This window comes from Mchenga conophoros, linkage group LG18 (assembly GCF_057382185.1).
Source record: "Mchenga conophoros isolate Kocher_MC1m ecotype Shallow Benthic linkage group LG18, M_conophoros_male_GT1.1, whole genome shotgun sequence".
Taxonomy (NCBI): domain Eukaryota; kingdom Metazoa; phylum Chordata; class Actinopteri; order Cichliformes; family Cichlidae; genus Mchenga; species Mchenga conophoros.
Window position 1 is genome coordinate 30,502,344 of NC_140543.1, and position 13,265 is coordinate 30,515,608.

General features: G+C 38.8%; 1 protein-coding gene across 1 annotated transcript; it reads right to left on the reverse strand.

Moving 5' to 3' along the window:
* Positions 1-672: 672 nt before the first annotated feature.
* On the reverse strand, positions 673-13,033 carry urod (uroporphyrinogen decarboxylase). Its single transcript, XM_085254819.1, has 10 exons — positions 12,847-13,033; positions 11,446-11,558; positions 11,117-11,196; positions 10,869-10,931; positions 5,170-5,367; positions 4,933-5,094; positions 3,608-3,742; positions 3,069-3,169; positions 2,693-2,759; positions 673-936 (listed from the first exon to the last, which is right to left on the reverse strand). The coding sequence occupies exons 1-10, from the start codon at positions 12,870-12,872 to the stop codon at positions 772-774; spliced, it is 1,110 nt and encodes a 369-aa protein (XP_085110945.1). The 5' UTR covers positions 12,873-13,033; the 3' UTR covers positions 673-771.
* Positions 13,034-13,265: the final 232 nt, after the last annotated feature.

Sequence of the window (13,265 nt, forward strand, 5' to 3'; positions counted from 1 at the left end):
AAAAATTGATTTTATAACTGCAGCAGAGTGTCCCTTGATGAAACTCTCTGCCAAATCACCCGTTTTTGTTTTTACAGCAGTTTGGATCTTTTATGTTTTTGTTGTTTTTTTTTACTTTGGCAGCCTTTGAGAATGAAACTCCTTGTACTGATGAAGAGCTCTGCTTGGACTAAAGATGTTTACAGATGCAGAAATGTGTCTCCTTTTTTTGAAAGTGCCACAGGGATATTTTACAGGATTGTGATTGGATTTAGAGAATAAAAACATCAAAACGCTTCATAGTACACACCACTAGTCAAAGCTCTTTAGACCTTTTAGATCTAATATTAATACAAACACAATCTCATTCAGTCCTTTTCAGTCCAAACACATAATCCAGTCCTGCTCAAAAAAAACATTACTGCTGAAGAGAAAATCTGGTCTTCAAAATAATAACAAAAAAAAATGAAAATGTTTGTTGTGGAGAGCTGTGGCAGATGAGAATGTACAGTACATGCTGATCTGGATGTTTTCCATCTTAAATTAATATCCTCACGTTATTTTTTCTCCTCCTTTGTTGAAAATCAGCCTCCTTCTGAAAATAACAGGAAAAGCATTCTCTGTGTTTCATGTGTTGAAAAATAAGTAATTTGTTTTAGGATTTCCTCTTTATATTCAAATGGACACATCTACTACTGTTTAGAGCTTTTAATAAAATAATGCCTCATTATACATTTTTCTTGCATCACCATCATAAGGCCAGGTTTGGTTCTTCATACAAGACATTTATCTTCATATCTGTTTGATCATCTGTTTGGAGTGCTGGTGCACAGCTTCGACGAAGGCACCTATGTTCTCCGGCTTCATGTCGGGGTAAACGCCGTGGCCGAGGTTGGCGATGTAGCCCCTTGTGCCGAAACCCTCCAACATCTTCTTCACGATGTCTGAAATGCGCTCCTGAAGAGAAAGAGAGCAGGTTCACGTCAGTCACCGTCACAAAGAAACGATCCAACATAACGCTCTTTCGGCAAAACGCATTCTCACGCAGTAAAACTGATTTTAACTAGGACGCTCAACGGCAACAGCAGGTGGCCGAAGTTAAATGCAGACATCATCTCCTACAATGAAGGCAAAACTGTTTGTGCTCGCCATCAGCGACACGACGTGACACATACGCCAGATCACAGTGCACAGGTGAGCTGAAGGGTGAAGCCGTGTGAGAGGCAGAGTGTGTGAGAGAGGTGGTGCAGTGTCATTTTAGATGAAATTAGCGCAAATGTGAGGGAACATGCTCACTGAATGATAATGAGGGAATCAGGACAAGGAGTGCAAGCTAATCTCAGCAGATTGTCTGTGGCCACCACAATCAAGAGAAAGACGTTTCAGGTCATCGCTTTGCCAGGAGACTGGAGAGCTTTTCTTCCAGCGATCATATCCTATAAGTTCATTTAGAGAACATCTGTGTTTATAGACTTGTTCTTTTTTTAATATTAGGATATCTGACAGAGTCAATGTGTAGTCAAACGTCTCTACAATGACAGAAATGGGACTTTGGCTGGTCTGACCCACTCAAGCTCAAAGTGGGCTCTATGTGGCCAACAATACAAAGTTTGAGCCTCCTTATTTACAGTTTAGAGGGGAAAAAAAACAGAAGATAACCATTTAAATGTTTGGCAGGTGTAACGATACAGGGTGCAGGAGTCTGGACTTTTCAGGGTTGCAATTAATTTGGCTTTTTTTCAGTTTGTTCAAACAAACATTAAAAAATTAGCAGCTATAATGTTGATACATTTGGAGTTTGTGCTTATTTAACAAAGTATAAATAAGTCAATTAAAATTTGTTCCTATGATTATCACCGCAGATTACAGGTTTGTGTTGTTACCCATATATACATACACATATATATATATACACATACACATATATATACATACATACCGTAATTGTCGGGCTATAAGCCGCTACTTTTTGCACAAGCTTTGAACCCTGCGGCTTTTAGTCAGGTGCAGCTAATGTATGTACAAAACAGGATTTTCCCCTGATTTTAGCTTGTGCGGCTAATATTCAGGTGCGCTTTGTAGTCCGGGAAATACGGTGTGTGTGTGTGTATATATATATATATATATATATATATATATATATATATATATATATATATATATATATATATATATATATATATATATATATATATATAGTGATTAAAAGCTCTTAAATCACACATTCAACGATGATCTGCTAAATTAACAGGGATATTTCAAGCTGATTATTTTCTTTAATCACCACCGCAGATGGTGACTGATTATTAGAAAAGTCTTCATTGTGCTGTTTGGTGTCATCTTGTGCACCACACTGAGCAGAAAAATCAGATGTTTGCAGGGATGACAATAATCCAATTGCCAAAGCAGTCTGATGTTTCTGTGACCACAGCAGCTGACGTGGATAGCACCACAGCCAACAACCCGGGGATGTCAGTCTGGGGTCAGACTAAAGTTGTATCATTTAAAAAACACAAAAGATGGAAAACTTCAAAGACAAAATCTTTCCAGATTAGCAGGTTAAAGTCATTAACAGCAAATGGCAAAAATCAAAGGTCAAAATGCAGTTTTCTTAAATATGAAAACCTATGAAAGTCACTTTTATGAGAATTACCTAAGTATGAGTTTCAGATTTCTATGTGTCGGTTTAAAGCACAGTGAAATTGGAAGTTACCTTTGGAGCATACAGAGCACAGGGGTCCATGTTTCCTTGCAGGCTGACCTTCCCTCCTGTGCGTTCCCTGAATTCACAAACATACACATCAGAGGACACACGAGTTAATCCTTCAACCAGCGGTTTAAGCATTTGATGAATAGATCAGCCCAGCAACAAGAGAGAGGTCAGCAATGGCCAACATCACGCCCAACATCACTGCTATGACCGCCTACATTTGCTTCAAGTATTTGTAGATTCTGTGTGGGCTTTTCACTGTATGCTACTTCTCTATTCAGGCTCACATTCAAAAATGTTTGGCTGGTTTAAATCTTACAATTAAAACACAGAGTCTGGTGCTGCATGCAAAGACAAACCAGTGTGCGTTTTGTGTTACCGTGCGGATAGTGGGTCAATGGTCCAGTCCAGGCCAACCACTTCATAATTAGACTGAGACAGTTCCTCTAAGGCGTAGTGAGCATCCTTTGCAAATACAATCTAAATACACACACACACACACACACACACAACAACAGATTTTCAAATCAACTTCTTCAGGAACCATTGTTGGTGAAATGCTGCCACCTGCAGGTAGATCCAACAGAACAGTGGTTCTCCTTACACTGCATGAATCCTTAATGATCCCTCCAGGGAGGCAACACAGTGCTAATAAGAATAGAGCCGAGTGCTGACACAAATATAGCAGCTACTAATGACCCAACAAACAAAACAATGAACATCATTTTTTTACTACTAGTTGTTTGAAGCTTAGCATCTGATATGCATGTCGGGTGACTCTCTTTGCAGTGCATTCATGCTGATGTGTAAGTGTAGAAGTCCACGTGTGTTACGCATGTGTGGATGGAGGAAATGTGTTTCTGATTATACACTGAGGGACAAATGTCTGTGTGTGAATCTGTTAGGTGTCCCTCTCACCATGGGGACATCCTGTCCTGCCTCCTTCAGTTTATCTTTGACGCGGCGAGCGATGTCTCGGAGGTAAGGCAGCGAGAACTCTTTAAACTCCGCAGGTCCCAGAATGCCGGCGTGGGACTCAAACACCTGCAGTGCCTGAAAAACACACAAGAATTGTGTGAATGGTGACAGTGACACTTTGAGAGTGACCCAAGACGTCACTGTTATAAACACTGGGATTTCACAGGTGCGGCGCCCAGCAGTGGGGTTAAAAAAAATAAAATAAAAAACAAAGAAAAAAGGAAATATAACACTTTAAAAGGGCTGTCTTTGTGTTAACATTTCACTTACAACTTCAAATCCCTTCAACTTGAGTATTTTTCTGCTGTATTATGTAGAATATATGAATTAAAATACCTGAAACCTGAAAGGCGACCGTGCTGACCACTTTTCTTTTTTAACTTGGAAACATTTTCTGTCTCAGCGTGTCTGACTGACATCCCTCCCACTCACAGCAGTGATGACAACACTTCAATTTACGTCACTGTTGCCAGTTAACTGACTTTGTTGCTACATTCATAGACTTGTCACACTTCTTCAGTACTTTCTCTTCTTTTGTAAGAAAAAAAAAAAAAAAAAGCACTTCGTTCAAGCAAGCACACAGACCCGGAGCTCTGTCGCTGTCTCAGATTGGACACATTTGTTCAAGTCTGCATTACGCTGACACATACTGATTAATGAGACAGTTAAAAGATGGTGCTGTTACGTCAGTTCAGTCCGGTTTTATTCATGCAGCACCAGTTCTCAAGAAAAAAAAAAATCCCGTCAAGGTATTTTAAGACAAAGATTGTGCAATATTAACCATCATATGATCTGCTATGACCAATACTTGTTGACAGTGGAGAGGAAGAACTCCCTTTTAACGGGAAGAAACCTCTTGCAGAACGAAGGCACCGGGGAGAGGCAGCCATCTGCTACGATCGATCGGCTAGGTGACGGGAAAGAGGAAATAAGGGAGCATGGGGAGAGAGGACCACACACCCACACCATTGTTTATGTTCTGTACAAATACTGAAAATTGCAGGATTGGGTAAACTTACTGGAATAATTTGTGCTGCCTCAGCTGTATTTTGCACTGACGTAGAGATTGTCAGCATTTATTTATGTCCTTGACTCAAACATATATGACTTACACTGACTCTGTCCTGTGAATTTTTTTTATTTATTTATTACATCTTTTCTTTTTTTCAAGGGAAACTAAAATAAGCTAAAGATAAAAAGATTTATATATAGTGACATCATAATGGAGGAAGTCTGTTTAGACACAGAAAGCAAGGAAGTCTGACCTGAGCTCCAGCTGCCACTTGTCCTAGCAGATACTCCACGATCACATCTGTCAGCATCTTCAGCAGCATGTGGCTGGCTTCGGGGTGCTGATACAGCCAGCGCTTTGCCTTAGAGTGAGTGTTGGAGCCTCCACCTTCTATCATGTAGGACATGAGCGTCCACTGTGGATGAACAGAGAGCTGTTAGAATATGGAAGCATTATTTTCTATAAATGTTTAAACATGTGCGCGCCTAACCGGAGCCCCGCTGAATCCTATTAGTGGCACTTTGCCCTCAATTTTGTGTCGGGTCAGTGTGATGGCTCTGAAGACGTAGCCCAGTTCTTTGGCAGTGTCCACTTTGACCTGCAGCCGCTGCAGGTCCTCTGGCTCCTTCAGAGGCTCTGGAAATGTTGGACCTTTACCTGCAACCATCTGGACATCCATACCCATGGCCTGGAGGGAGGAAGAAGAAACAAAGACAAACCAAACAAGTTAATATATCTGCTTTCAGTCATGCAGTGTCCAGTCCATCACAGGCCTCATTTTATTTACGATGTGTTCACAACCAGCGTTGGTCAAGTTACTTGAAAAAAAGTAATCAGTAACTAATTACTGATTACTTCCCCAAAAGAGTAATCCCGTTACTTTACTGATTACTTATTTTCAAAAGTAATTAATTACTTAGTTACATAGTTACTTTTAAAAACACGATTTACAACCTGAATAGGTGATAAAGCAATAGATCTGTCAACCCAATTCTACTTTTTCTGCATAATCCATCATACAAAATGTAATCAAATGGAAAAGTCTCTTTTTTTAACTTGTTTTATCAGTTTTAATCTTTTAACTTTATGCATCAAGCAAAAATTAAATTATATGCACCATTCTCTGGCTTGAAGAAATTAGTTTAACATTTAAACCTATTTTCTGCACATTCCAGCACATAAAATAAAATATTTTGTGTGTTTACACTCAGTCTTTCAAATAGATGCAAGTAAAACACAGCAGAAAGTAAATAAAATCAAAGACTAGCAGTCCTGTTGCTCTATTTTCACCTGTAAAGCAGGAGTAGGGTAGGCGGAGGTGTGCTCTAGTGCAGGTGTGGCGCAGCAGTCAGTGGAAGAATCCGCGAGTTTCTCTGTGAATTTCCCATTACGTCGTTGCGCACTCGGAGCTTGTTTAGGGTTTTTTTTCGGAGTAAAAAGAAGTTTTCTTCCCACGCACAACAGATGCTAATGTTTTTGTCACTTTTTATGGAATCAAACTCAAAGTAAGGTCAGTACTTCCAAGCTTTAAATGCTGCATGCTCATCAGGGGCGGAGCGTGGAGGTGGCTTACTGGGCTTAAGCCCGGGTTGTTTTGTCAGAAGCCCGGAGTCTTTTGGAGTGTAATTTTTTCATAGTTAGATGCCTGGCTGACAACTGTATAAAACAAAAAGTACAGACAATATTCGAAGCACATAGTGCACACTGTGGGAATTTACGACTGTGCGTGAATCCCCCCTGATATTGGTATGATCCGAGCTCAGGCACTAAGCGACTGAGCGAAGGGGCGGGGCAGCTGCCGCCTGTGAGTGCGCTGTTGGAGAAACGGAGCCAGCCATACTAAGGAGAGCTTAAGTTTGACCAGGTACCAAAGCAAACCATTCATACCGTACAAATAATGTAAATATGACGGTGAATCACGAAAGATTGATATCAAACTGATCACTTGACCAATATTACGTTACTCGCTCTTCAAGTGAATCAACAAATGGCGAAATGAAAAGCCGAACAAATGCTATTTTTTTTTTTAAAATAGAGTCTTATCTTACGTGTGTTTATTTCATATTTTCAGTTCTTACCCTCCCCGACTAAATCGGTTTCAGTTATGTACTGAAATATAAGAATGGACATTAGAGGCTTCTTTCAAAGAAAAAACTCAGGTAAATGTTATTTTATATATTATGCTTTGTATGTTGTTCAGTATATTTCTATGCAAAACAAGAGGGATTTCAGTACACAGCAGGATATTCACATTTGTAACCAGATATTTACATACACTTTAGGGAGAAAACATAAAACATTTTTACTGTACAACATCAATTTAGAGTAAACTTTTGTTTTAGATAAATATTGAAATATCTTTTGAATTAGTTAAATGTCAGAATAAAGAGAGACAGAGCTGTCTATTTTTATCACTTTGATCAAATTTAGGAGTACATGTACACTAAGTTTGTTAATTAATAAGAAACTCCAGACGATTCCATTCTGAGCTGAAGAAGCTTCTGATAGGTTAGTAGAGTCCATGTGAGTAAATTGGTGGCACAGCTGTGGATGCATATAAAGGCAAAACACAGAGCCTGTTTCTTTGACATGGGAAAATCAAGAGATGTCAACCAAAACACCAGGAAAAGAACTGTGGAGCTCCATAAGTGTGGCTCAGTTTGAATACAATTTGGTGCCATTTGCAATTAAGAAATACAGATGGTTTCTCTCTTTACTCTTAAAGTTAACAAATATGTTTTTTATATTTATCAATCTAAAAAAATAAACATTTAGTCTGATTTGATGTTACAATTAAAAAAGTGTTTGTGTTTTGATCTGAAGTAGGGCTGAACGATATATCGCATTTGCGATAATATCGCGACATGATCAAGTGCAATTTTCTAACCGCAAAGGCTGCGATTATACTCTGGACATGTCCAAATTCATGGGCTGCATCCTCCTGAGGCCGCATTTGTAGACCGATTACGTCACAGCGACGCGCCGAAGGCTGTCCAAATTACTACCATATCCCAGAATTCATAGCGCGGCCCAGCCAAACTCCAGTTTCCAACAATGGCGGCCGCTACTAAGTTTTAAAATTACTCATACTAATCTTTCTGGGTCACAAAATAAACTTTTAACATATTTTCAGGCGAGAAAGTAGTTGTGTAAACATCAAATATCTGCTCGGTTTATCAAGATATCCCATATTTGCAAAAGTGCTTCGACGTTTTCAGAGGCATCTGCTACCCACCAGCTCGACAGCTAGCCGGGAGCTCGAGGGTTACTGATGCGGCCGAGAACGGCACAACTCCCGGCACATCATTTTCAGATCACCGCGGAGTTTCGCTGCTCGGGTTAAACGTAATATATAAGTCACTTAGACAACCTAAAAATGTTATTGTTGGGCTTTTTTCAGTGTTTTGTTTGTTTGTGAGTAAATCGGTTTGGCTGAGATTAAAGTTATTAGATTAGATAAAATAAAACTTTATTAATCCCCCGGGTGGGTTCCTCCTTGGTTTTCACACAGCTGACTAAACGTCAAACAGAAAACTTATTAAACAGAAGTATGAGACAGTCGAGAATTTACACCAGTGTCTGGTTATATTTTAGATAGCAAGAAGCAGACGGCCGAGTTTATTAAACTCCACCGAGACAGCGGTGACGCTAATCAGAACTAGACCGTCCAATTTCACGCCTTTAAATTTTAAAGGCGTGTTTGTGTGTGTGTTTATACAATTGCTATTATGTTTGCACTTTATGTGTAATGTTACTGACTGCAGAGATCAGTAAGATGTGTGTATTTTTTATTTATTAGTTTTATTTATTTAATATTATTTTTTAATTGAATGACTGTCTAGTAGTTCACAGATGTCGAAAAACTGAGTGTGGTAAAGCCACTGATTTTGTTTATGTATATTTCTGCAATCTGCACATTGTACTGACTTTCATTTTAATGTTTACACCAGGGTTCCTTGTCAGCACTTTATGCTCAGATGTTTGTAAGCTAAAAATAAACTATTGTGTATGTTCAAATATACTGTTGTGATTGAAGAAGTTAAATAAAAATGTCAGTCATCAATTCATGCATCACCTCATGTCATCATAACAGAGGTCTGTCTTCCAGGAAAGAACAGTTTAAAATTAATGTAATATAGTATTGGCCATACTATATGATGTATTGCTTGTCTTTGTTTAATAATACAGAAGACAAAGACCTTAAAAAAATAATCGCATCGCAATCGCAATATTGGGGCAAAAAAATCGCAATTAGATTATTTTCCATAATCGTTCAGCCCTAATCTGAAGAGTACATAAATATCTGGTTTCAACTGTATATTTGATGATTGTCAGCACAAAGAGGGAGAGAGAGGAACAGAGAGGGAGATGGAGAATGAGGACAGAACAGAGATGGAACAAGAGCAGGTGAGACACACATGTCAGTCAAATGGTTGTTTACCAAAAGTATCACCGTATCATAGGTCCTCATGTATCTCGTACCTAGTGTTTCTTTTTAGGTTTGCTATTTTTCAAATTCTATATTTATTAAGTTCTGCAGGCTTGTTTGCACAACAAGGCTAAATAATTATATAAACTTTTCTCAATCTAAATAGTGGACTTTGGTAGAATAAAAAAAAAAAACAAGTGTAGTGCAGGTCTATGATGATTTTTAGTGCTACTATCATCTAGTTCTGATTCTGGTTCTGTCTTGGTTAAGTCCTCGGTAGTCCTGATTTTGAACTGTTGCAGTCCTGTTTTAATTCCGGATCAGTTCTGGGTCTGGTTGAATCGGGGTTTAGTCCTCGTGTCTTGATACAGCCCCGACTTTGTTCTGCCTTGCTGCTTAATAAAAAAACTAGTTTAAGGTGTCCTGCACATGTGATATATATATTTCCCTATATGAAGTCATTCTTTTTTGAACAAAACTCAAAACAGAGCCAATTAATCTTTCAGTCATTTCTAACCCCCCCCCCCCCCAAAAAAAAAAAAAAAAAAAAAAAAAAAAAAAAAAAAAAAAAAATCCCACATGCTTACTACCCTTTAGGGCTAAGCCCCGGGTGTTTCAAATGTCTGGCTCCGCCTCTGATGCTCATACTCTCTCCCGCACTCGATATATGATCCATTGTTGATCTGCAGACAGCTGTTGTCACACGTTGCACTCGCTTACGTCACTGTCATGAGACATTCTTGCAAAAAAAAAAAAAAAAAAAAAAAAAATCACGGTTTTAGTAACGCAGTAACGCAGCGTTCCTACGGGAAAGTAACGGTAATCCAATTACCGTTTTTGCAATAGCAATCCCTTACTTTACTCGTTACTTGAAAAAAGTAATCAGATTACAGTAACGCGTTACTGCCCATCTCTGTTCACAACATAAGCCATCCAAAGGCTCTTTATATTGTAAGACATATTAAAGAGGGTAACCCAACTATCAACTGATGTTCTAAGAAAAAAATAATAGCAAGCGTGGGGAGGAAGAACTCCCAGCTAACAGGAAGAAGGCTTTGAGTATAAAGGAAGGATCAGGGAGGGTCACAGCTGTACAGAGAATGAGTGGAAAACAGATTCAGGACACCTGAATAGATGAAAAATATATCTTGTTATTTAATTAATTAATAGTGTCATCAAAAGAGTTATTTTGTCAAAAACATTTTGAGACACTGCGTCCACTGTGGAGGAACACAGTTTCTCTATTTCTTCCACAGAATGTCTTTTGTACAGTCACCCTCCCCTCACCCCCAACCAGTCTGAGCCTGGTTCTGCTGGAAGTTTTGTTCTGTTAAAAAGGGAGTTTTTCTTTCCCACTGTCTCCAAGTGCTGGTCATAGGGGGGTAATCTGATTGTTGGGGGTTTTGAACCAAACTGAAAAATTAATACTTAATACTTGACTAATGGTAATTTGTTAAATTAACAATTAAAACATGTGGACATCACATACATGTATTACATCAATACATAGCCATTTGTTACCACACATGAAAATTCTTCTCATTCCTGAAGACATAGCAGACACTGGTTGTACTGTATGTCAGAGGTTATTTAAATATTAATAAACGTCAAAACCCTAAACACACTTTCTACTCACAAAATGTATATTTTTCTGATTACAGAAAACCTCTTTTACTGTACATCTGGCAAAAATATAGCAAAAGACTAGCTGTAAACATTTTATACATGCTAGCAATTGAGCCTGGTCTGAACAGACTTACCTGTGGGACAACTAGGATATCAGAGAAGATTATGGCAGCATCAAAGGGAAAACGTCTCAGAGGCTGGAGGGGGGGGGGGGGGGGGGGGGAGAGAGAAAAAAAATTGGGATAAGTTATTCTTGTTGGTACCCTGTGGGTGGTGTAACAACCACTCCATCATCTCACACCTAATAATGGTGTTGCTGACTTGATGTTAACACTGTGAAATTAGATTTTTTTTTCTCCCCCCTGTGAATCCAGGTCTGTACCTGCAGAGTGAGCTCACAGCAAGCCTCTGGTGACTGACATGTCTCAAAAAAGTCCTTCCCTGCTCTGGACTCACGGAACTCTGCAGATTAGAGTAAAAAAAAAACAAAAAAACACTACAGATCAGCATTAAGACTCAATAACAGGGAGTTAGTGGTTATCAGGGATGTGAATCTCATGCTTATGGTCATGCAGAAAGTGAAATACTACAATATGAAACCTGAAAACATGATCACGAATATTAAGGGTAATCAGTGTAGCACATTTGATAGTACAGTGCTACTATTCATGTCAGAAACAAGAGACGAAAGAACTGATCTGAAGCCTGTACCTGGTAGATATCTGCCAGCCTGTCTCATACACCAGACTGGGACATGTTCGATTTCCTCTCCTCGTGCCGCTCTCAGGAATGTGTCGTTCTTTAGCTGAGGAAAGTCTTTGGGGCTGGGTAGAAAGCACTTCATGTTAGAATCGAAAAATCGAAAAATAAAAAATAATACAAATTTAGACAGAATTTTAAGATATTTGTGGCATGGCCAAAGCACACTGGCAATTTCAATTTATATTACATAGTTGAGGGAATGGAGCTTAGCTGATAGTGTCATAACCTCTTTACAATACAGCCGCAAACTTGAGTTATCTAAAAATAAAGGCCCACCCTTCCCTTTCCCCTGCAATCACTCTGGGCATCCAGCTGAAGGGCATTCACCAAAAGAGTGATTCTGGGAGATAACAGTCCTCTGCTCTCTTATCTTCTCCCAGCAGGAGAAATGACAGTTAAATACAGGAGTGCTTAGGATGGATCAGTAATGTATCACAACCTTAATCTAATTCAGACTCTGACATGAAACTGTTAGACGGACCACAAAAACATTTCACAGATAGCCAATTATGTTTAGCTTGCTACACTTAACTTTAAAAGATGCAAGTCTGCTGTTAGACTCTTAAGAATTAAACGTGTGGGTTATAAAAACACACTATCAGAGTTTGTCATGGATTCTGTATGGGATCATTTAGATGCTTCAGCTTCCACACTATATGTAAAAATGTCAGAATAAAAAAACTATTCCCATTAGAGTGACAGAACCGTAGGAGTTTTTTTGTGTTCAGCTGACACTATCACTCACTTTTAGTAAACTGACTTAAAGTAAAATGACCTGGATAAACTTTCTTTTTATTTTTTAACAGCCCTCTGTATCTTTAGCACCATTATTACATCCATACAATATTGATTGTAAATAAGGTTAGCACGTTGTTAAAGCAGGCCATACAAAAGGCGTCATACGTTTTGTAATGACGCCTGGCTTTCTCGGAGTTGAAGCTAGTTAAATAGAACAAACCAAAAGATTAATAAGACTTTTACATTATTAGCTCTGCCGAATTTATCAGACGAGCCACAGAATTTGCTTAAAGCACTAATTCATGTTGCAAAATAAGTTCATCTCTAAATATGAACAAGAGATTATTAGACTGCTGGATTTCTGAATGAGTTTTTTTTGTTTTTTTGTAAGAGGAAGCGACTTCGCTCTGGCATTGGATTACGTAGCTTTAAGGAATGAGGCCTGTGTTTCTATAACTGACCCATAATAGGAAGAAATGTTTCATAACAATGACAACGGGGGGTTTCATAAGGTCACTTTTTAGACGGCTAAACAGCCAAAAATGCTAACCTTAAATGTAACAATGTAACAAGCGGCAGTTTGTTTCGAGAAACAAAGAAGGAAGTACTCACAGGATTAGATTTTCTTGCTTGCTCATGTTGGCGGTGCTGAGGATGGGACAGCCTTTCAGAAACTCCTCTGTCTCTCTGCGGGGATGTCAGTTGTAACCTGCTGCTCCTCAACTGTCATTTAAACCCCGCTCGCATGGACACAATCAGCTGCTACAGCGCTGTGGGCGCGGCCATCTTGAAAAACCACGTGACCATAGCAGGAAACGAGATGACGCTTCAAAATAATAGTCTTTTTCCATATTTAGTCGTTATCTACATTTTGTTCCCTTAAACTTCAGTACAGTTTGTATCATCATCATTATTATCATCATTAGTAGTAGTAGTAATTCTCCTTCTTTTCATCTTTGTGTTACTTAAGGAAAGAAAAAAAAACTTATCGAGGTACAGTACTTACGTTTGACAAGCACATATAGAATTAA

Coding starts and splice junctions, on each gene's coding strand:
- urod (XM_085254819.1), bottom strand. CDS start 12,872: ATGAGCAAGCAAGAAAATCTAATCCT. Junction 3,743..4,932: donor AAGTGGCAGCTGGAGCTCAG/GTCAGACTTCCT, acceptor TGTGTTTTTCAG/GCACTGCAGGTGTTTGAGTC. Junction 937..2,692: donor GTGCTCTGTATGCTCCAAAG/GTAACTTCCAAT, acceptor CTTTCTCTTCAG/GAGCGCATTTCAGACATCGT.